Source organism: Hermetia illucens, chromosome 2, assembly GCF_905115235.1.
Source record: "Hermetia illucens chromosome 2, iHerIll2.2.curated.20191125, whole genome shotgun sequence".
In the NCBI taxonomy this organism is placed as follows: Eukaryota; Metazoa; Arthropoda; class Insecta; order Diptera; family Stratiomyidae; genus Hermetia; species Hermetia illucens.
The window spans coordinates 177,734,533-177,758,059 of NC_051850.1; the positions used below are offsets into that span (position 1 = coordinate 177,734,533).

A 23,527-nucleotide genomic window follows, 5' to 3' on the forward strand; every position below is an offset into this window, starting at 1 on the left:
AGAAGGCGTGGTCAACGCCACAGAAGCAGATCAAATTATAGGAGGTTGCCATCCATTTCAAGCAATTCTGCAGAGAATCCGACCCTTAAGGTGCCGGAAGCAAGACAGTTATATAATAATAATAATCGTTGGCGCAACAATCCATATTAGAAGACCGTACCGGTACACTACAGTACACTGTAGGAGGCAGTGTGGTCAGCATTGCGCTCGTCCGAGATTATTACCCTGCTTTGCCTCAGGTACTCAGTCGAATGGTATCTAACATCCAGTCATGATAACAAATCCCTCTGCCATCAGTGAGATGTGAACTGCCACCTTCCGCTACGATAGCCCAGTGCTCTAACCACTTGAACCATCCGAACACTAGCAGAGCAGTGACTACCAACACCTCCCACCTCATCAGAAAACTACCCTGGAATCATTTGAAACATTACTTCGGACCAAACATCCCACTCTCCCGGCTTTGTGAGGTTTCAAGTCAGGGAATTCCTTTCACCAACGGAAGGAGAGGAAGGGAGTTTTTAGTTCAAGGAACTCCTAGCCAACCTGTCTCTCCGCATTTTCGTCGAGCTTTATGCAGACACAGGCATAAAGCTGCTGACGAAGACCGTACCACCTTTCACAAGAGAAAAATGTGTGTTCAGCGCCGTCCAACACTCCATAGCAGAACACACAATCAGGGGATAGCGCCTTCCCAATTTTGTGCAGGTAAGACTGAAAGCCTCCATGTCTACTTAGAAGTTGGGTAAGAAAGTAATCGGTCTCACCGTGCGTTCGGTTTAGCCACAGATCTCAATTGTCGATGATGTCAAGGGCATCAGCCCATACCTATGCGACACAGAGCAAACGGACTGCCTTACTCCCAGAGGAAGGCGTCTCCAAGTAGATATAGGATCGCCCAATGCGGTTCGTCTGGTTGGTGGTTAGTATGCAAGACTTCCGCAGAGCCCCGATTTTCGAATGACAGACTTATGGCCAAGTCCCCACGAGTTCTCATTCGCGGGCTTTGTTTTTATTTATGGCGCTGCGGAGTCTCCTTTTTTGTTGATCTGTACTCTGCCTTTATGGCGCATGCCTCCTCGTTGGCGTGTAAACGTTGTGCCAAATGGCGGAGCTTATGACTTAGCTCGTCCATGCCCGAAACGGCGTCCTCCAGAGAATCAACGTGGCGTCGAAAACCCAGCATCATCTCATTCGCCGTCAGGTAAACGCTAAAAAACGTTATCCCGACACACCGAATCCAGACAAACCCATTCCCTCGCCCTTAGGCAAGAATACAGAGTTGAACGTCGTCCTGAACCCAGACAAGTTGAGATGCCATGAAGCCGGGTTCCTGTTCTGGTATTGCTTACTAATTAGTACTAGATCAGCCTTTACCTCCGCAGTGAACTGCGCTAGCAGTTGGAGATGAGTTGCTAATTGCACCCTACCCCTTTCTGGTTCCACCCTAAAGATTGGACACCGTTTCGAGCCTGCAGTGTGTGCGACGCTCTGACCATACACAACTTTCGCTTTCAATGGAGGTGTTCTCCAGCCGGGACACTTGTAAGTTGCTGACGTGTGTCCATAATCCAGAAAGCTGTAGCACTTGATGGGAATTATCTGCACCCATCCAATTTGGACTTTCCCGCTGCTAAGGAGTTTCCTGGCATATTGCACGGGGACTTCCAACTACAGTGAGTTTTTGGCTGATACCTACACGGTTATTGCTTATCTCTGGACGTTCACGTGTTATGGCTTCCTCCACTTCGACCTTTCCTTGAAGATCTCGCATTTCTAGCGAGCACACAGGCTCTAGATTAGAAACAAGTGCCTTCTACCCCGCCTCCCTCCCCCCGCCCCCTTGATCGCTTCGCTGAACGTGCTTTTGCTAGTTGTGCTTCGTTTTCCGTATCGAAGACATTTCCGCTCGGTAATCTTCGGGTTTCATCCTGTAGCGGAATTCGCTAAAGCCTTCCGCAAATGTCTTGCCTTCCATAGGCTTAATGAGCAGAGCCGACGGTCTAGTCCTTTTTCGTTTCTTGGCCTTTTCTGCTACTAGCTTTTGATTTGTAGCTTTATTTTTGGATAGACGAGTCTCTGGCGGCTAGTTGTTTTCTTTTATACTTCTTCGTCTTCTTTTGTTGAACCCTAGGAACTACTTTTATAAAGTCTCCTTCCGGCATATCGTCTTCCTTCCGCTTTTTCTCCAGTCCGCTTTGCAGTGGGCTTCTACGATTCGTTTGGCGCTCATCGGGAAAAGAAGCTTTTTCCGATTTCCGCAAGCCTTGCGCTGCTCCCTACATTCGCCTGTAGAAGGAGATGCGGTCCAGTAGTTCCATTAGCCCTTTTTGACGACTTTGCTGACGTTCATCTAAAAGGACAGTTGACGACCGCATACGCTTCACCATTGTCGCGCATTTCCTGATGAGCCTTTCCTCTTTGGCTCTAAGTAGGACGGTCGCTTTACTCGCTTCGTATCCGTATCCACTTGGGTTTTTTTCCAGAACAGGGACACTACAGGGTATTGGAGTTACTGTCCCCGCACCGTCAGTCGCGCCACTTGGTAAGGCTTCCTCTTTATTTGGGCGTCCAGGTGTCACATCAGTCCTCACTGCCTCTTTCGTTGGTCGCTGCGGTGAACGATGCATTTTTGTGCTGCGCCCAAACGAATTCAGCTCTTCCTCCTTCCCTGTTATTTCGTCAATTTTTTTGTATAGTTAGATTTATTCTCCATGGAAACTTCACCAAAGCATCCTGTGCAATGGAGTAGGTCGAAGTAGTCAGGAACGGGTGTACTCTCGGGGACACTGTTCCTACTCAATTTCCCTGAGGCCTCACTTACGCTTAGCTGATCCCACGGACGGATCACCACTCGCTCGGGGAAAGCTGACACCGATTAAATGCACGCAACCCGACCAGGATCTCGAAGGAGCTGGCTTCTGATACACGTCACAACTACCATTTTGACAGAGCTAGGCTCACATCACCCAATCGACGTCGACAGAAAGCTCTCGGCGACTCCGAGGACTCCCAGTGTGCCCTGACGTGTACCGATCATTCGCGGTTCGCTCTTCATCAAGAGGCTTTTAGATTTAACTACAAACAGAAGGCAATATCTAACATTTTACATCCTTGATAGCTTTGACACCCATGGTGTCGAATACTAACTCTTTGAAGAGCGGTCTTTGTGAATTTACGTTTGAGATACATATACCGAAATCTGAGGAAGAGCGACCTCTTCATGATCACCATTGATTGGATGTCCAAGGCGCGCTTTAGGCTCTCCAACACCGAAAACGTCAGTTTCACTAGCCAAAAATCTTTCGCAGACTCATGGTCACATTTGCTCGTTTTCGGCATGAAAGCCATGCACGCGCATCTCAAGGAGTGCTGTATATGCCTGAGCGAAATTCAGCTCCAACAGATTTCTAAAAGCCAGGCCATAACGAAGGTTTATATATTTTATTCTTTATAGTCCACCTGATTTTATCCTAGGAGTTTACCGATTTGATATTCTCAAATGACTGGAACTGCGTGGGTCCAATTAGGGTACTGACTGACGGTCCCTTCACCGGCGTACGTCTGCACCAGCAGCTCCAGAGTCTTATTATAAGATTCCATTCAGGATCCCTGCGACTTTTTAAGATAGAATTGGCTCCTGTCTTCGTTGACCTTGACCATATTACTGATTCCCGCAGAATGATACTTTCCTGATGATCGGCAAATAGCCCTTGTATAGATGCCAGTAATTATCCATGTAGCACATATTGAAGACCGGCTTGATCAGCTTTTTGAGATTTCAGAAGTTTTTCTTCTACTCTGGCGCTAATGTCACTCGGTTGTATTTTCTCTGGCACCTCACGCTAAAGGCGATTTCGAATGGCTTTCCACAGCCTTGCCCTTTGTACCTTGTAAGTGTGTTACGCAGATGTTACCATTGGGAGTACCGGTAACTTTGGTCTTGATACCCTGACCAAACTCCCTCTAGTCAGTATTCTTCGGATCTTTGAAAGGGAAGTAAATATCCACTGCTGGGTTCAGACTGAAAAGTATACAGCTCTGATCCGAGAAGGATATCTGAACAGATATTCTCCAGTTTCTACCCTGAAAGTCATTGTCAGTTATATGTATAACATCAGGGACGTCCTCGCCTTAGGGAAATAGAAGGTTGGCGTACTGCGCCTGTTACATACTTTCCACGATAAGATGGTAGACGTCAGGTGCTATAATACAATTGATTTGAGGCAGGTAGGCCGACGAGATGAACACGTTCTCCCCTCCCCTTGCTCCATCACAGTTAAGCTGATTAAGAATGTGTAAGAGAAATCCGCACAGGCCCTTCCTGGCGAGGATACATACCTTACGCCCGCCCCGAGCATTGTCTCCTGTTCTATTTTAACGAAGCGATTTATCTAATTTTCATTCTTCCTCAAAAATACGAACCAGTTAAGTGGAATAATTTGTTGGCTTTTTGGTGGCATATGGAGACTGCAGCGGCTTCCGGACGGCATCCGTCCTGACCAAAACGTGCGTGCACGTGTCCAGTTCCTTGGGCGAACAGGCAGGTGTGGACGAGTGTCGGGTGGGTGGTGGCGCTTTGATGCGTCAGAGATTGTCCCTCAGCAGACGCACCAACCCCGACTACGTGAGACCCGATCTCTTGTCGAAGACCGGATCGCTTGGGAGTCTTGGGTTCTCCCCATAAACCAGCCCCGCGGGGATGGCAGCAAATTCCTCTCGGCGGGTTGTACGTAGGCCGAGTAGGACGAGAGGCAAGACTTGAGTCCAGGACGGATCGTCGCGTGCCATAATGGCGGCTTTCAGCGTCCGGTGCCAACGTTCTAGCATCCCATTGGATTGCGGGTGGTATGCAGTAGTCCGCTGGCGTTTGAAACCCAGGAGTTTGCCTAACTCCGAGAAAAGGGTGGACTCAAATTGCATTCCCTGGTCAGTGATGACCACTGCAGGGACGCCAAAGCGAGGTATCCACTCTCGGCAGAGGGCTTCGGCCCAAGGTTGCGCCGTAATGTCTTTCAGAGGTATTGCCTCAGGCCACCGCATGAACCTGTCGATGATTGTGAGGCAACCGTGCGAGTCTCTACTATGTCGAGGTGTATCGTGTGGAAACGCTTGGTAGTGCGGGGGAATGAGCCCACTTCTTTCCTTACATGCCTGGAGACTTTACACTTCTGGCATGCAATGCACTCTCTGGCCCAGGAATTGATATCCTTGTTCATGGAGGGCCAGAAGTATTTCTCGGTGACTAGCCGATTTGTTGTCCTGATGCCTGGATGCGCCAAGTCGTGAACTGCGTGGAACACTTCCTTGCGAAAGGTGGCCAGAATGTATGGCCGAGGTTCGTTTTCCGAGTTTTCGCAGCAGAGGGAGAGGTTTGAGCCGAAGATGGGCAACTCCCGAAATTTGTATTTGGGGTTGGATTTGAGGCTTTGAAGTGCTGCGTCATCCTCCTGCGCCTTGGCAATAGCCGAGAAATCGAGTGATGCGGGGATGTTAACCTCGGAGACACGAGACAAAGCGTCAGAAACTATGTTGTCCTTGCCGGACACGTGTTGGATGTCTGACGTAAACTGGCTTATAAAGCTCAGATGTCGAAGCTGACGAGGGGACGCTTTGTCGGGCTTTTGTTTCAAAGCATACGTGAGAGGCTTATGGTCCGGGAACACTGTGAACGGCCTGCCTTCTAGGGAGCAACGGAAGTCTTTGGTGCTCAAGTACGCGGCGAGCAGTTCGCGATCGTAGGTACTGTAGTTCCGTTGAGCGGGGTTCAACTACTTCGAGAAGAAACTCAACGGCTACCAAACTTGATCCACGTTTTGGTGAAGGGCAGCTTCTACTGCGATGTCAGAGGCATCAACAAAAACGGCTAGGGGTGCATCTTGCAGAGGAAATGCCAAGAGTGTAGCATCAGCCAGTTGCTGTCGGGATTTATCGAACGCGCGGACAGCCTCTTCAGACCACACAATCTCTCGTGTGTCTTTTGTTTTGGGGCCAGACAAGTACGCGTTCAAAATGGACTGGTGATGGGCGGCCTTGGGCAGGAAACGACGGTAGAAGTTTAGCATGCCCAAGAACCTCCTCAACTCCATCACTGTCTTCGGACGCGGGAAGCTTGTAATTGCTTGCACCTTGTCTGGGTCGGGCTGTATTCTTCAGGGGAAATTGAGTGGCCGAGGAATCTCACCTGTTTTTGAAGGAACTTGCATTTCTCAACGTTTAGGACTAAACCGGACTCAAGGAGACGTTGAAAAATGCACTCGAGATGGGCTAAGTGCTCTGACTTAGTGGAAGAAGCGACCAAAACATCATCCAAATATACGAAACACAAATCGAGGTTTCGCAGGACTGAGTGAATGAACCTTTGAAAGGTTTGCGCCGCATTGCACAATCCAAAAGTCATTCGGGTGAACTCGAAGAGTCCAAAGGGTGTGCATATTGCCGTCTTTGGAATGTCTTCAGGAGCTACTGGGATTTGGTGATAAGCCTTGGCTAAGTCCAAGGTCGAAAAGATGCGGCAATTCGCGAGGTGATGCGCAAAGTCGTTGATGAGGGGAATGGGATATCGGTCAGGAACAGTCTGTGCATTTAGCCTTCTGTAATCCCCACAGGGGCGCCATTCGCCATTTGGCTTAGCGACCATATGCAGTGGGGAAGACCAACAGCTGTTTGAGGGCCTGCAGATACCCTGTTGAACAAGTTGTTCAAATTCTTTCCGCGCAATAGCCAGTTTCTGGGGTGGTAGAGGACGCACCTTCGAGAAGATCGGGGAACCAGTAGTGTTAATGTTGTGCTGCACATTGTGGTTCACTGGTTTTGAGAGACTACACTCGGTAGTAATCTGGCTGAACTTTTGGAGGAGTGTCCGAACACGAGAGTCGGTGATGTCTTCCAAAAGAACGAAAAGGTTATTGTCAGTGTGAGATACCACTTGGTCCGACGAATTAAGGTTGGTCGTGGGGTCTATAAGGGACTTATTTTGCAAGTCCACCAGCAACCCATAGTGACACAAGAAGTCTGCGCCTAATATGGGGAAGCTGACGTGGCGCTGCGCTTTGGGTGGCCGTCGCCAAGACCCCCCGCGGACCTAGTTTTTTGCGGTAGGCGCGAATTTACACGGTAGCGTACATCTTGTCGCTTTATCTCCGAAGTTACAGTGGTACCAGCAAATACCTTTGTCCGCAGGCTGTCTTGACGACCTGCTACCCGAACGCCCTTTTCGTGTGGCAGACCGTGAGCGAGCTCGCGATCTACACATCTGCAAAACTTTTGTGTTTAATTACACATCTGCAAAAACATATGTTTCACTCAGCAAAAAAAAACATCGTATTTCTTAACACAATATGCCAATATTTGAAATTGAAACTGTCACTATATCTAGGAATGATTACAGTCGTCACAATGAATAATAAGTGGAACGTGCTGTGTTATATTCAAATCTTTAAAATATTGCAATCCACAGCTGAGAATGACGGATACTGGCAACTACCAACCTCCTTGGTGGTTGAGACAGAAGAGACCGGCTTATTTCCATGCAGTCTTTTCTGTCCCAACCAACAGCACTTTCTCACCGCTAATCCTCCACTCCCGTGGCGAGTTCTAAAAGTGGAGAGTTCCGCGCCATCTATTTGTTCGTATTCGCAACGTTCGAAATATCCTGCCGCGCCACAGCTTTATTCAAGTGAACCAAAATAGGATCCCCACCAATTGAAAGGATGCATCACTGTTTTCTAAATACTCATTTCCTTATGTATTTCTCAAATGGGCGCTTATGATTAAATATTAAGGGCACTTTTAGACTCTAGCTAACAACAAAAATGACTTTCAACAAACCGCTTCCTGCTTCTACCTTCTACCCCGATATTTGTTAGATAAATTTTAAAAGGATATCCTGCAAACTGTGTAATAAATTCTGCATCTCCTCCTTTAGTTCATCAACACCTTTTTGAGTTTCGATTAGTTTCCGAGCTAAAATTCTGTAAATTATTTTAATAAAGATGAAGTAGGTGAACCGCAGTTTAAGGAGTAGAACGGTTTGGTAACTTACTTATTCGAGAGTTCAGGATCGTCCGGCAGTTTCAAGTCATCGTTCGATTCTAGAAGATATTTAAGATATTTTTTTTTAACTGTTATCATTGCAAAATACACCCTCATCACTTACTATAGGACTTTTTTAAAGCTTTTACTACTTTCTCAAGGGAATCCACGGTAACATGTACTACGTTATTCAGATAACTTTTCGAAGGACACGGTTGATTCCGCAGTTTTGAGTCATACTCTTTTTCAGATTTTTTACTAAAGTTTTGAGCAGGGAGTGCCTGGGTTTTTCGTACCGACCAAGGAGGTGATGCGGAAAGAGCTTGGCTTATTTTTTCGATCTCCTCTGGGGTCCTCACCCGAGATAGTATATGCTTGGTGCGTTCAACCTCATTTTCTACACTTTCCTTTATTATGCTTGACAGGCTTGATTGCTGTTCTATTTCTTGCACTACTTGGCTCTCACCACCACCTTGAACTAAATTTCAACTGAAGAGGAGTTTGTTGCCTTTATTTATAAATAGTCTTACCTGGTCTTTCGTGCAATTTCACACCACGCAAACCATGCTTTTTTCCGGCCTCGTCTATGACGTGACCTTGATTTTTGATAGCATATTTCTCGTCACATAAACTTTGACTTCCTAGGGAATCCCCGTCCCTGGTACCATGCTGATTTTCAAGTGGGCAGTTTTTTCTAATGGGACGCACGTTTGCAAATGGGCAATTGCATCTGTCAGATATATTTGAACACAGGTCTTCATTGGGGCAAACGCTACTATCATAGTAATTCCTATCGGAGAACCGGTATTGGTTAGGACATGTATTGTTGTTACATTCATTTTCCTTGGAGTTGCCTTCATCACAGACGGTTTCCGCATAATACTCATTGTCAACTGCATGTGAGACCCTTTTGGCTCTCTTACTTTCGGCAGGACATTCATAAAAATGAGGGCAATCGTTTTTATGGATGGCTTCATTTTTAAAAGGACAGCCACCTCCGATGGGGTATTCATTTGCACTTAAGTTTTCACAACCCACGTCATCCTGGTGTCTATTTCTAAGAGCGTACTTATTGACACCAACAAACTTATTTTCAGCTTCATTTTCTGTTCTTATGTGACACTTACAGTGCTCATTTTTGGTGGGGCAAACACTGTCGCTTTGAAATGTATTTCTTTTTTGCTCCTCACAGCGTCCACCTTTGCGTAAACACAAATGTTTCCCAGGATTTAGAAACTCGTCAAAATTACGACCTCTCGCATCCAAATGTCCGCAATAATGTGCATGGTAGACTTGAGGAGTGTCAAGCATGTTATTGTCGTTTTGACCTTTTAATGCTAGTCGATGATCAGAAGGACTGTTTTCTGAAGCTAAGACCTCATTTGCGTGTCGAGACTGGCTGCTGTCTCTTCCATCTCGTCCTTGCTTCAGTTTTCGACCTTCATAGACGGCAAAACCATGATGTTCAAATCTATTCGCCAGAGCAGGGTCCTAATGGGAAAGATACTTTTATTTTATAGAAATTTCAGGACTAAAATGTTAAGAAATATGTTATAGATTGGCATAAACCCCATTACCTCCCCCAGTTCGTCACCTCGCATGATATGTCGAGTGTCCAATTTTCGGAAGCACGAACCATCTGGGAATTCGATTGTCAAAAAGCGATGACGAGGACAACTGGCTTTTCCACACGCTTTTTTGTCCTCGCAACAACATTGTTCTTCCGTCATTCTGGATAGACTTTTATGCTGTTGTGCTGAGATGAGATGAGATGAGATTTTAGATTGACTAAAAGATGCATAGAAGGTCTAATCAATTTAATTCGTATTCATTTCGAAATTTTGGCTATAATTGCGATATGTCCTGACGTTAATATGATTATTTTTAATTTTGAAAGTATTTCTAGTTATGACGTATTGTCAAGTGCTTTTTTTGTAACGCATATTCGATGTATGATAATCTATAACTTTTATAGGTCACATTGTTGGCCCCAAAAATGGTCCAAGTTCGCTCAAAGAGCAGATGAGGCGAACAGCTCGACCAAAATTTAACCCAAGGAGTGACCTATCTTATGTATCATAACAACGACGTAAGCCTTTCAGAAACTTTATTATTTAAGGAACACTACCTGCGAATTTTCCAGATAAAGGCTGATTATAAGACGGAGAAAGAAGGAAAATGGAAAGGGTCACAGAAAGCAGTCGGAGAAAAGCAGATTGTAACTGGTCCATGTGTGAAACAAAACCTTATCAGAATCTGTCTTTTTAAGGTTTTGTGTGAAACAAAACCTTATTAGAATCGATTCGATGTCTGTCTGTCCGTCTGTCTGTCTGTCTGTCTGTCCGTCTGTCTGTCTGTCTGTCTGTCTGTCACAGCCGATTTATTCGGAAACGACTGGACCGATTATCACGAAAATTGGTAAGAGTATGTGCCGTTCCCTTCACATGCAGCAAATGGTGCCATTTTGTATTAAGTTTAAGGGGGGGCTTCCCATACATGTGAAAGGAGGCTGCAAAATTTTTTATGTTTATGTTTATGTTCATCACAGAAATACAAAATTTAGCATAGATATAAAGAAGAACATGGTGTACAATTCGGCCAAGCTTGAAGAAAATCCTACCATTATTAACAAAGTTATAGGGGGTGAAACTTTACAATTTTTTGTGAATTTATGTCTCGTAGTTTTGTAGCTGTATACGGATAGAAAAATGTGCGTTGAAATTTCTTAGATAAGATGAACACAAAACCTTTAGACCCGAAGCGCGAGCTTCCGGTATTCCGACTTGTTTTTTGAGGAGCTGGAAATTTTCAAAACATACTGGTCTGGATACACCAGTCTGTGGTACTGGCGATATCCTCTGTGTTCCGTGAAAAAGTAGGTGATATGATAATTAATATCACCGTTTTCTCTCCCTCTCAACCTTCTTCGTCTGCGAAAGGGAGAAATAAGCTTCGCATTGTATATGTCCGCCATCTGATGATGGCGAGATGACGAACACTGCATCATCTGAGATAGTCCTGAAAGCAGAGTACATCCTCAGGGCTGTCTTCCTGTAGACTGCACTCCACTTGTTAATATTAGCTGATATCCTCCATCCAAACTGGGGTCGTATAGAGTATGATTGAAGCCAACGCCCTAGAATACGCAACCAAGAGGTATACCGTAGCTCTTCCACGTTCGGCATCATCCTTGCCAGGGCCATACTTGCCGTGGCTGATTTGACGCAAACATTCTGCACGTGTTATCTATAACTGAGCTTCCAGTCTGTCACCCCCCCCAAGTATTTGATGGTCGGCTTGAAAGTGATGATATGATTCCCAATTCTAATACAGGCGTAATTTCTCTTCCGCCGCTTAGTGATAAGGACCACTCCCGTTTTTTTCTCTCCAAGTGTCAGACCAGAGCTCTCTAACCAACTTTTAACAGCACTGATTGCTTCGACTGAGTATAACTCAGCATCTTCGAGATGCTTTGTGACAACATTGGCTCTCAATAATCGAGAGTAATCTATTATAGATTATCCCACTCTAGCATTTTCCCTATAGTGTCCAGAAGACATATGAGTCTGTATGGTTTACCAGGCTCAGGCAGAAGTACCAACTTTTGCCGCTTCCATGCCGCTAGAAATATCCCCTTGGACATGCACGCTTCGAACAATTCAGCGAAAATGTCCGGTCTGGATTACACGGCAAGCTTAAGGCCTAATTCCGTACCCCATCCAGGCCAGGGGATTTGTAGTCTCCTATTCTATCGCAGATCTCCTGAAGCTCATCTGTGGTGACTGGCGGAATTACCGCGACACCGCGAGCTCGCTGGAATGTCTCGGTGCCCTCTTCTTGCTGGGGGAATAACCCCTGGATAATTTTCAGCGAGAGGTTAGGACACGTGATCTGCGGAGATGAACGGCCTCTGAATCGTCCCAGCACGATTCTATAAGCACTCTTCTATGGGTTTACGTCCGCTTTTCAGCATAACTCCGTAAAGCATTCCTTTTTGCATCGCTGAATCATCCATCGGTGAATGGCGAGATTGAGGCTTTTGCGGACTGCTTCATAGGAGCAATCTTTTTGCCCCTGATCGGCTCTACCAACCGCCCTTTGAGCCGCTCTTCTGGCTCGATGCCAGGCTGATCAAAGGATGGCCACTTTACCATTCCACCAGTAATTTGGTCGTCTACTGGGGAATGAGCATCTCCTAGGCATGGACGTGTCACATGCTTTGGCGATCCATTTTTCCACATGGACAGCTCTTTTCATAGACGTGCCTGCTTTATCTGGTTGATCTAACCACACTTCTATGAAAGTCAGCTCAACCAAAACTCAAAGAAGATTGCCTGGTGATCACTATAGATGTAGCGTTCGCTGACGCACCAAGACACGCCAGCACTTTGCTCCTCGGTCGGCATTCTTATAAATTTGTAAATTGGCGAGCACTTTATCGTCGATAAACTTGTGGTTGAGGCGTTTTTTTCACGGACCTTCATTTCAACATCGTCATTCCAAAGCCAAGAATCTCGCTTGATGTACCGCTTACCTGGCTTAGTGACCCTGAGGGTTGCAGAGGCCGCTTTGTGGATCGTGTCTTTCATTTGGAAGGCATCTTTCTCGGCATAATGTCGACCTGTCTGTCATGCGTACGCGGTGGAGAAGTGAATAATGCGATCAGTAAGCATAACAAGCATTCGTTTGTCACATCGTGCAAATTCTTGATGGATGATGCAGATTCGGCAGAGATTGATGGTTGCGAAAGCAGTTTGTTGAGAAGATGTGTCACCAGCAGCCTTTTGTTGTCACATCTGTCCTTCACTCTGTTCCACGCGTCTAAATAATTTTCACTGGTGATTGATAAGTGTTGGACCAGTCGTCGTCCTTGGCCTGATAGATTGCTTAACAAGTACTACATTTTTGCCTTTGTTGATTGCCCAATTATGGATCAGTTGAAGATACAAATCTCGAAAATGAACTTACTGCAAATAATGCGAAGTCGGGTGGGGTGTCACTTGATCAAGGCAGTGAATCGTCGCGTTCCAGCTGCAGCATTTCTCAGTCGCTCCTGTAGCGAAATTATTGCGTGTTGAGTCCAACAGTGCAGTTCATGGCAGAGTTCAGGCTGGTGGTCAGATAAAGTTCCTTCAGTGATATGTTCCCATATTTTCTGTTCATTTTATGCCAGTTCTTTGATGTATTTTTGAAGGAACTTAGTTCAGAGCCAGCCCGTAGCATTCGCGAAGGAAAGCAGCTCTCCGACCCTGCAGCTAGAAATCTCTCTGAGATCCCCAAAAAATGGTTTACCCAGTGTCCGCAGCTTGACTCTAGCCAGAGCTGGGCAATCGCATAGAAAGTGCATCAGGGCTTCCCTTCCTGCGAGTTGTAGGGTAAGCCGAGCCTAGCGGCATGGTCCCCTATGGGCCAGTGCTCCGTGCAGACCGCCGTAATCTTGAATGCATTTGCATGCGTATGGCACAGGAGCTCTCGTGATCGGGCTATGTTATAAGCTGGCCAATTTCTCCTTGACTTGGGACAGCTTGTAAGCCTTCGCCATCTCAGGCCCGCGGCTGCTGGGTAGTGCGAGTAGACTCGGCCCCCGACAGCCGCCAGCGGAACACCGACTGTATTCGCCGAGGAATTGCCAAGAGCAGAGCCTTGTAGTATTCCTTAGAATATTCACCGCTAGCCTTCATCTCTATGTTCTGAATAAGGTGCGTTAGAGTCCTCATTAGCGATCCTCCTCTGAAATACCTCCCTTGATTCAGGTACTTCTTCTACTAGTGAGTTCGGGTTTTGCTTACCGCGAGAGCTGTTCAGTGCAGGGATATTTCCAGATTTGTCCTTAGTTGATACCGCCATGGTGTCACCATTGGAAGTCGTTCCTTCTAATTTGCTCCTCCCAAACACGTAATGGGTACGAATTATATTCAAGTGAAATCCGTCCTAAGTCCAGACCTAAATCAGGCTGTAGTAAATTTTTTGTTGAGGATGCTGGGAGTCCTGAGTGCGCACCCCTGGACGAAACCGTCAGTCAACTTTTTCGTTCTTCGTCTGGATGTGGCTCCAGAAAAGGAAGCTTTTGCACAATTCAAATCGATGACTATATACGACACTTCACCGTTGACATACATGTCAGATTTTTGTAAAGTGGCGCCAAGACTAATAAAAGATTCACCCTTGAAATAGGGGGGAATAATAGCCCAGAAGAAACAGAGCCCCTGGAACACTCTAATGATAGATGAAGTGTATTGTCAGGAACCAACTGGGAACGCGTGTAGTCATGGCTGACGCACTATTTTATTACCAGATTGAATTCTGAGGAATGCTATTAGGTACCTCGCTTCAGAGAAAAATGCATACAGTTTTGTTATGTATTTTTATTAAATAAAAAGATATAATATCCTTTCTTTTTGTCATGCCTAAACAGCAAACTTATAAATTATGAACATTTCATATAAAAATTAAATTTGGTCCCTTAACATATACCATTCATTCAGTTATAACAATTATCCTTACGAATAATACGATCCTTACATAACTAGTTCACGAATGTATCGACATATATATAAATGTGTTAAAAAATACTTTTCAAAACATGAAAATGAGAATTTGACGTTAGTCTTTTTAAGGAGTATTAGTGTAAAAAAACTCGGGGAGTAGGACATCTAACGCCTTTTTCCGTTTCGTCTTTGCCTTTGGTAAAATTCCTCCATTGCTCGATACTCAGGTTCATAGACATCAGGGATTTCTTGCCCCAGCGATTCGCGGTAGATCATTTCAACCGATTTTGACCCCCGAAGCTCTTCTTCGTAGGCTATCAACTGCCTAAAAAAGCCAATGTTTGGGCGAATTTGTGGTCTGGAAAGATGATATCAATTTATGATAGTTAGTTTTAATTTTGAGATTAATAGTTTTGCAGAAATTACCTAATGCTCTTAACATGGTGGTAGGCGTCTCTTAGAGACATGCCCATATGCTTCATCAGGTAGGCTATAACAAGCGATGCAGATCGGCTGACTCCTGCGACACAATGGACCAATGTCTTTCCATCTGATTCTCGAACTTCTTCGATAAGATCAGCGACTTCGTCAAAGTGAGTTTTGAGGTCGGCATCTCCCTTGTCAAGGATATTTACTCGTAGATAGAGGGGTTTTGAATCAGGTAATGGGGTATCTGGTAATTCAGGGGCGGCATTTACAACAAATTTAATTCCGAGTTTGCTCAAAACCAATGGCATTGCTAGTCCTGCCCCGCATAGGTGAAGGGAAGGTAGGATTTCAGATATTCCGGGAAAGTGTAATCTGAAAATAGAAGAGAGAAAAATTAGATGCAAGTTTTGATAAAGCTGGAAAATTGAGGAAAGAGCATTTGCAAAAAGATATTTTTATTTGCTGCCCAACAAGGCTCGATTGATAACCTGGCTATCATTTAACAAGTCGAAATACCGAAAGCTGGGCGCTTCGTAGAAAGGAGGGAATTTCTTATTCCACCTCCCCTTCCGGTGGTGGGGTTGGCAAATCAAATTTTTCCATGATGACATGACTACCAAAATATTCCCCGTTTGCAGCGTTCTTTCTAAAGGCGGGGGAAAGGGAGAATTGCCATTTTTTACCAGCACGAGTTTTCATCAGGTTTGAAGAGAGAGGACCACTCCCCCACCGTTCCCCCCTCTCCAACCTTCTCTTACCATAAAGTTACCACCCCTTCAAGGAGTGGGGCTGAAATTCTGAAATTCCCCACCCAAAAAATCGAACATTGAAAGATTATCCACCCACAACTGGCAGCCTGCAGAGCTGCTGAAAGACCATCGAAAGATTTGCGACCATATGTAAAATTTTTCGTGATGAGGTACACAGTTCTGAAATCATTGGAATCTGCGTCATCTCCCGCTTCCCTGGCAAGCGCAATAGCGCTCACTTTTCAAAGCATACACTACGCTGAACTTCTCGCGATTTCCCTCGGTATCGCCATAACTCACAGTGGTCAACTCACAGTTGTCAACTCCTTTCGTTCATCGATCCACTTCCACAACTCTGCAGTCAGTCAGATCTTATGGTGCCCCTTCGGGTCGTGATCGACCACATGTGCAGCACCCGAGAAAAGGCGATGTTTGATGGCTGATTGAAATTCACAGGCGGGTTACTCAGTGTATTTGCCAACCGAGCATCAAGATAGCTTTCCCATTTTCGGGCGACAGCTGGATTATACATATCGATTTTGAATTTAGGGGGTTGCAACTCTTCGACCCTGTGAGAAGTGGCGGGTACAATACGCAAGGGAACGTAAGCGACCATCAGATGGTGATCCCCTTTGAGGCCGATGTCAGCGCCTATCTTGTTAGGCATATCCAGAAGACAACTCCTAAATCTACAGCAGATCGCGAAGTGGTCGATCTGATCTTATGGCAGGCTCTGTGCTTAAATACTGTGCCATCGATGACGAGGCGACGGAATTTGCAGAAATCGACGAACCTCCCACCATTTTCAGTCACCAAGACAGTGCTTACCCATCACATATCCGAGCAAGGTGTTGCCAGATGCCACTTTGGGATTCAGATCATCCATCATGATCACAGTTTCACTTTTAGGAAGCTTCCCATGAACCGCGTTTAATTGCCCATAGAAAGCATCCTTCTCCACTCCGTTAACACTTGTACAGTTGTGATGCTCCTTAACCTGGATTGAAATATATCAGTTAGAAGTCTGTTTGAAATCGGCTCCCCCGGTTCAAGAAAGCGAGCCTTGTGGTATCCATCAGCAGCAACCCGACACCGGATTCGTGGTTGCTACTACTAGGCTTTCCAGATTGCAAAAGTGCATGGCGGAATAGGGCAAAAATGTCCAGTTTATATCCCTGGAATTCCCGCTCAAGTTGGAGAAAGCGAGCATTGTGGGGACCTTCGCCACCGTTGTCGATGAGCGTGCACACATATTCTAGAAACTAATCATAGTCTGTTTTCGGTAGTCAAAAGTCGTTGCCGAGAAGTCCGTCCCTATACGAAGTGTTGTTGATTAAGATTAGCAGGCTACCAGCCCACATGTTTCTTCCAAAAGCATTTAATCCAGTAAAGTGCTACAATTTTAAAGTAGTCTTTGACCTTTGCGTCATTTAATAGTCGGGAGCTAAACCCACCCCTCGGTCTCTTCAGCGTCACATCGCTAGGCACTCGTGCTTCTGGGTTTGAATTTGTCTTTTTCTGTAGCTTCTGTAATTTTACAATTGCGGAGGAAACTCTTTCTTATCTTATGATCCTTCCCAGCACTTAGTTCAGATTTCTTTTTTTCGTCGTGAACCTCGGAGCTTCTGGCGCGCCACTGCATTCAGGACAATTCCTTGAATCATCCAATTCGTACTGATGCAGATATTGCCTGAAGCAGCCTCCTTGACCTTGACATATTCCTGCGTTCTGTTTGCTTCTGCATGGTACAGCACGCTATTTTCTTTCACCATAGTATCGGTTGGGATTATACCCGCCATTACCAGACTTGCTTCATCTAATGTACTTTTAAAAGCACTGCAAACCATCAAAGCCATTCAACTGCTTCTTTCTCTGGCAGCTTGAAGGTATATTCACGGCTGGGAGCAGATTCAACAAAAAACCAGGAACCCTTTGCAGTCAATGATCTTTTAATTTCAGACCTCTCTGAGGTCCCCAAAGAATAGTTTAACTAGTGTCCGTGGCCTGACTACAGCTGGAGCTATACATTTGCACGCAACTGGCACAGCAGCTCTCGTGATCGGGTTTTGTTATAAGCGAGCCAAATCTTCCTTGACTTGACACGGGTGATGAACCTTCTCCATCTGAGGTCAGCGGCTGCTAAGTAGTGTGAGTAGATTCCACCCTTGACAGCCGCCAGCAAGACGCCGACTGTACCTGCCTAAGGACTGCCAAGAGCAAAATCTCGACTGGCCAATCCGTCAGTCCGCTCATTCTATTCAATGTTCCTATGACTGGGAACCCAGGGCAGTTCACTTTGAGTGTGCCACCCAGACTGTTCAACGCATTTCTGTACTGCCCCACCAGGATGCAGACGCTGAGTACAAGGCCTTAATGGCCGCTTGGCTGTCGGTCAGAATGGCAATATTACGCTTGGGGCTCAGATGATACCCCAGCTGTCGACAGGCTTCCAGTACAGTCAACACTTCCCCTGGTAGAACCTGGGAGACCATACGACTCGGATACACTGTGTGTATTTGAAAAAATCCCGCACTGACTTCAGTGACCATCTTTGATCCGTCGCATTCCGTGGGGAATGCCCAGATTTCCCGAGGTACTTCGTCAAGGATATTACTATGGTCGTAGGGCTTCGACATCCAGCATCCGGACTCAAGTGCTCTGACGGCACTGCATGCTACAAAGTATTTAATATGGAGGTCTAGGAAGAAGAGATGCAGGAGTACAGTGAGAGCATCTGCCGAGCTGGACTGCAAAGCCCCAGTAGCAATTGCAGACATGGTTCTTTTAATCCTATTAAGCTTGGTTCTACAGTACTTTTTGCTCAAGGCCCGCCGCCATACAAATAGAGCCGTACGTTAAGATTGGACTCCCCATATCCAGAGAACCATCTTTTGCCGGAGACCCCTATACAGGCCTTCTTAACCATTCAGTTCAATCCCTAATTTAGCTATGGATCCAGGATTACAACCAGTTACATTGGAAGAAGGAACCAATCTTTTCTCATTCAGCCATGGTGGGTGGAATTCAGGTACCCTTGTCTTAGTGGTAAATAGCATCAGTTCCGTTTTGGTTGGACTTATGCTGAGTACGTATCTTGCGGCCACAAGCACTTCTTTCGCAACACTCCTTCCATGATGTCGCTCCTAATAGACGGAAATATCCCTAACAGTATTATCACCGTCGGCAGACGCCACTTCTTCACCCCGCTCCTTTCTAATATTCGCAAAATTGTCAAGTGGTTGCTTCTCAGATCCGACTGGATTATTATAGTTCTTAGTATGGATATAATCTAATGCGTAAGATACCCCTTCAAACCAATACTGGTCAAGGATTCCTTGACGACGCTGGTACTAACGTTGTTGAACGCTCCTTCTTTATCCAAGAAATCCATTAGGGTATACTGTTTGTACCGCAGTAACCGCTTAACCGTGCCAATTACATCATGCAGAGTGGTTTTTGTGGATTTACCTTTGAGGTAGGTATGCTGGGACTTATAGAAAGGCGTCCTTAACTGGACGTCCAGGAATCGCTGTAGGGTCTCCAACATGAAAGAGATCAGGTTGACTGGTCGAAAGTCCTTCGCGGGCTCATGGCCGCGCCTGTCCGCTTACGGTATGAAAACCACTTGTGCAGGTCTCTAGGGCTATGGTATGTATTCTAAAGGGATATAGCACTGATAAATCTCGGCAAGTCATGGTGCAACCCTTTCCTGCTGCTTCTAAAGCATGGCTGGAATTATGCTATCTGGATCCGAAGATTTATATGCGGAGAAGCTTTTTATAGCCCAGTCGATCTTATTGTCGATTACTTATTACCGATTTCATAGTCTCGCAAGGCTGGGGTGGCTGCAAACCCTCCAAGCAAGGCTCTGTCTGACAATCCTCCTAGCTGGTGGGAAAGTGCGCCTGAACCAGCAGCTACAAGGTTTCACCAGAAGATTTTGTCCTGGAGTTTTCCGACTTTTTAAGAAAGGATGGGCTCCTATGTTCCTTGGACAGAGTCTTACTGAGCCATGCGGATGTTCGATGTTCTTCGATGTTCTGAGAATAGTCAAACCAAGACCGCCACTTGCGGGCTTGGTGACCTACTAGTACTTCTTCAGGCAGTTCGGTATGACTGCAATATTTATGCCTCTAGCAGATGTTGAAGATTTCCCTGGTCAGCTTCCTGAGGCTGGAGAGATCTTCATTCCACCACGGTGGCAGTATCTTCCTGCTGTATTTAGCAGGGGACAAGACTTTAAAGGCGGTATCGGATGCCTTTTCCAGAGCTCCGGCCTTTGACTCCAGTTCGCCTGTTGTGCCAATCTTGCCAATTTGCACACTGAAGAGTTTGTACTTGATTACTTGACCAAATTTCCTCCAGTTGATCCTCCTGGGGTCTCTGAAGGGTTTGGAGACCTCTGCAGGGAGATCTAAACTGGAAAGCATCCAACTATGATCTAAGAAGGATCTCTGGTGAGACACTCTGCAGTTCCACCCTAAGAATCCCATTTTGTTGGGTTTGTAAGATGATATCAAGGACTTCCTCCCAGCCGGCACAGTCCTTCGAGCTGGAGAAATCAAAGGTTGGGGTACTGTCCCTGTTACACACCGAGAGATTTGTATTAATTATAAAATGAACCAACGACTCACCTCTCCTGGCCCTCAAACAGTTGTGCATGTATAATTGTTTTTGGTTATAGATCGAGGGAGTCTTAAGCCCGGTTCATAAAAGTAGGGGAAAGTTTTTCCCAAATAGTAGAGTCCTTCATCAACTGGATGCGGGCTCAGGAAGCCTCCGATCCCTGAACAAAATTTCACTTCGGCCAAGTTTAGGTCTGAAAGTAAGCCGGCTTTCATCCTCATATATTTCGTATCCATGTCGTGTTGCCAATGATGTCTAAAAAGGCGATTACCGTGGGTAAACGGTTTTGTCCACGCTGCTCCAAGGGCAGAGGTAAGACAGCACCTGAGAAGTTGTCTCTTCCCTGAACCAAAAGTACCATCAATTCACTTACATACCAGCAAAAATAGAATACATCAGATACATATTTGTGAACACAATTGGTCACCATATGAATAAGTATCCACACTTCCATGGAAGCACAAATGGATAGAAACGAACTTCGATTCTACGAAAATAGCATGGAATGCACTGTGTATTCAGACAAGAACTATCCATGGCGTCAGCAAAGAAAACTTTCGTCATGGCGAACGCTGAAATGTATGTCAATAACCGATAATGTCCCAAATGATATGGCCAACGCTATTTTTTGGCTTTTATAAAAAAGCAAAACATCTCTATTACCCCCCACCCCCTTTGACTTTTTATGAAATGTCAATCTTTCAATCACACCTCCTCCGCTGATAATTTCTTTGTTTTCGAGGGTTCCGCGTCAAACCGACAACAAACGGATGTTATTTTCCGGGATTCTATTTTGGATTGACCAATGCCAATTCTACACTCGATTCAAGATGAGAGAATTTTCGTAAAGAATTCTTACAATGGGCGTTCAAGTTCATAGGCCCCCCTGGTGATGAGGTGGCTCGTTGGCTGAACGCCCGAAATGTCTTCAATAATCAACGCAGCATTTTCCAAGCCAACCATACTAAACACTGAAGGTAATGACGTCATTCAAAAAAAGCTTAAGAAAATGTGCTTTCGAAAGATTTTCACAATCTTTTTTTTTACGAAATTTCATGATTAAGATTGGGCCGATTCGCCGGAGTACCAATCGTGTTCTGATTTTTATTTATACTAACCAGATGTTCTCATGATTTGACGTCATCAGAATGACGTCTGAACCCATGAAAAAAAATTGTTTTCATTTTTTTTGAAGATCGCTGTAGGTGGGTTGGAGGATGATTTCATACTCAGAATCTCTACAACGCACCAGATGTGACGCTATCCATTTTACTGCGCTTCAGTGTGAAACCATTAATTTCAACCACCTGCCCAAAATGGACAGACAGCATGAATGAGAAGATTTCACAAAAATTTTGTTTACATATCTCTTTTCAGCGACTATTTTTTATACCCCGTGATCTATCTGATCCTGTCAGATTTTCCTGAATATATGAGAATAAATGAAGATAATTTTTGAATTTTTTGAGATTTCTATAAATTTGAGAAATTTTCTTTGTCAAAAGTGATGCAGCGGAGAGAAAGTATCTGTTGCATAAAGAATCTTACATAAGACTTTTCGGTCTGACGCAAAGGTTTAGATTAAAGTCTCCACTTTAGATACGCCTGCGTTAGCCTTGAATTAAATGCAATATACAGTCTCCCATCCAGAAATTCCTTCAAGTAAAACATTACCCAACCTGGTTAAATCACGGCTTCCTCATCTATCTTCATAGAAAGAAAAGGCGATCAGATAGCTTCTCACCGTAATAAGAGACTTTTTAATTACCTTTGCAAGATCGAGGCGCTATACCCCATTTTGGAAATAATGACAACCATATATTACTGGATTACAAAAAGATTAGTATCTTTTTCCTTAGAATTCAAAACCAAAAGAACCATTTGGACTTAGTCACTCTAAAGTGATTGCAACTGTTTAGTTTTTGAAATCCAGATTGATTTTTTCGTCCCATTCCGCTGTTTTTGTAACAATCGACGCTGAGGATTTGACTAATTGCTAGAATGTGAGTTGTATGTAATATATTTTGACTGTCAGGGAAAGTATGGAAAACATCTTTTTTCACTTTTTCATTGTCAGGAGCAGAAGAAAATATTTTTATTTTTCACCTTTATTTTTTTCCTTATTTTTAAACTAGTGGGATGTGAAATTTCCGCTTTTTTTCATAATAGGGGATGAATAATAGCATGGGGTAAGGGCAGGTTTACATCTAGCCAAAGATTTGAATTACGTTTGATGTCGGAATGAAGTAGATTTGATAGCATGGACGTACTGAAGAAAACCCTTCATCTGTGCTACTTTTTCAAAATTTTCAAAAAGATTGAAATAAAAACTTCCCGTTCTTTATCAGATACTGGATCATTGTTGTTATTTTAAATTCACTTCACTCCATTTAAGGCTCCATCGCATTCTACCTGCTAAGATCTCACAACGACCTTGGAGAATCAGTTTTCGAAAAAAATATCTTGAGTCACTTATAAGGGTGTCATCTATCTTAAATTTTAAGAGCAACTTCTCTTAGTTTTCCAATTTCAACGTCCGGCTATGATTAAAATTCCCCAGTATAGACTCCCCTTAAGAAAAACTTTAGATATTTCAACAGCTAAATCTAAAAAAATCACAATCATTAGAGTCAGGTGCAGTGAATAACTCTTTTTACTAAATTTAGAAGCCGACGGATTCATCATATCTATTTCTTGTTCCCCAAGAAGTTTTTGTTAGCCAATCCAAAAAAATTAGATACAAAAAGTATTTATATTGGCATTTGATTTCTGTTGGTCAAGGTTACTGTGAAAAGAGTGATGCAAGAACAGAATTAAGAAAAGGAATCTGTAGCTTCCATTAAATCCGGCTGTACGAATGGTCCTTTCAATTGGTGAATATATTTTCGAGCTTCGGGTCCAGTTTTTCTACCTAAGGACCCTATTTACTAACCACGACAATGCAAATCATGAAATTGATCGACGAATCGTCCTTTGTAAGGCACTTTATGTCATCCTCCACTTGGAGAAGTGAAAGAGGGTCCAGGGAAAAATGCGATGAGATACTAATATGTTCTAGGGAAAACAACATATTTGGGTGTGAATTTTTTTGGAAAGTTTACTTAGTAATTAAATGAAGAGAAGCATGTCGAACTAGATACAACCATAAGTGTCGCTTTTTTCAACTTCAGCGAGAATTCCTGCTACATAAACTGGGCACTT

General features: G+C 44.6%; 2 protein-coding genes across 2 annotated transcripts in view; both read right to left on the reverse strand.

Moving 5' to 3' along the window:
- Positions 1 to 7,759: 7,759 nt before the first annotated feature.
- Positions 7,760 to 9,903, reverse strand: LOC119649462. The gene is made up of 5 exons (XM_038051617.1): positions 9,612 to 9,903; positions 8,565 to 9,525; positions 8,159 to 8,512; positions 8,045 to 8,093; positions 7,760 to 7,973 (listed from the first exon to the last, which is right to left on the reverse strand). The coding sequence occupies exons 1-5, from the start codon at positions 9,762 to 9,764 to the stop codon at positions 7,865 to 7,867; spliced, it is 1,626 nt and encodes a 541-aa protein (XP_037907545.1). The 5' UTR covers positions 9,765 to 9,903; the 3' UTR covers positions 7,760 to 7,864.
- Positions 9,904 to 14,384: 4,481 nt separating this feature from the next.
- The window catches only part of LOC119650134 (dual specificity protein phosphatase 18), a 30,399-nt gene continuing 21,256 nt past the window's right edge, over positions 14,385 to 23,527 (reverse strand). Inside the window, exons 2-3 of the mRNA XM_038052665.1 lie at positions 14,949 to 15,323; positions 14,385 to 14,880 (exon numbers count right to left, since the gene is read on the reverse strand). Coding sequence (XP_037908593.1) covers positions 14,688 to 14,880; positions 14,949 to 15,323 — 568 coding nt within the window. The 3' untranslated portion in view covers positions 14,385 to 14,687. The remainder of the gene's footprint in view (positions 14,881 to 14,948; positions 15,324 to 23,527) is intronic.

Coding starts and splice junctions, on each gene's coding strand:
- LOC119649462 (XM_038051617.1), bottom strand. CDS start 9,764: ATGACGGAAGAACAATGTTGTTGCGAGGACAAAAAAGCGTGTGGAAAA. Junction 8,513..8,564: donor GAAATTGCACGAAAGACCAG/GTAAGACTATTT, acceptor GTTGAAATTTAG/TTCAAGGTGGTGGTGAGAGC. Junction 8,094..8,158: donor AGCTTTAAAAAAGTCCTATA/GTAAGTGATGAG, acceptor AATATCTTCTAG/AATCGAACGATGACTTGAAA.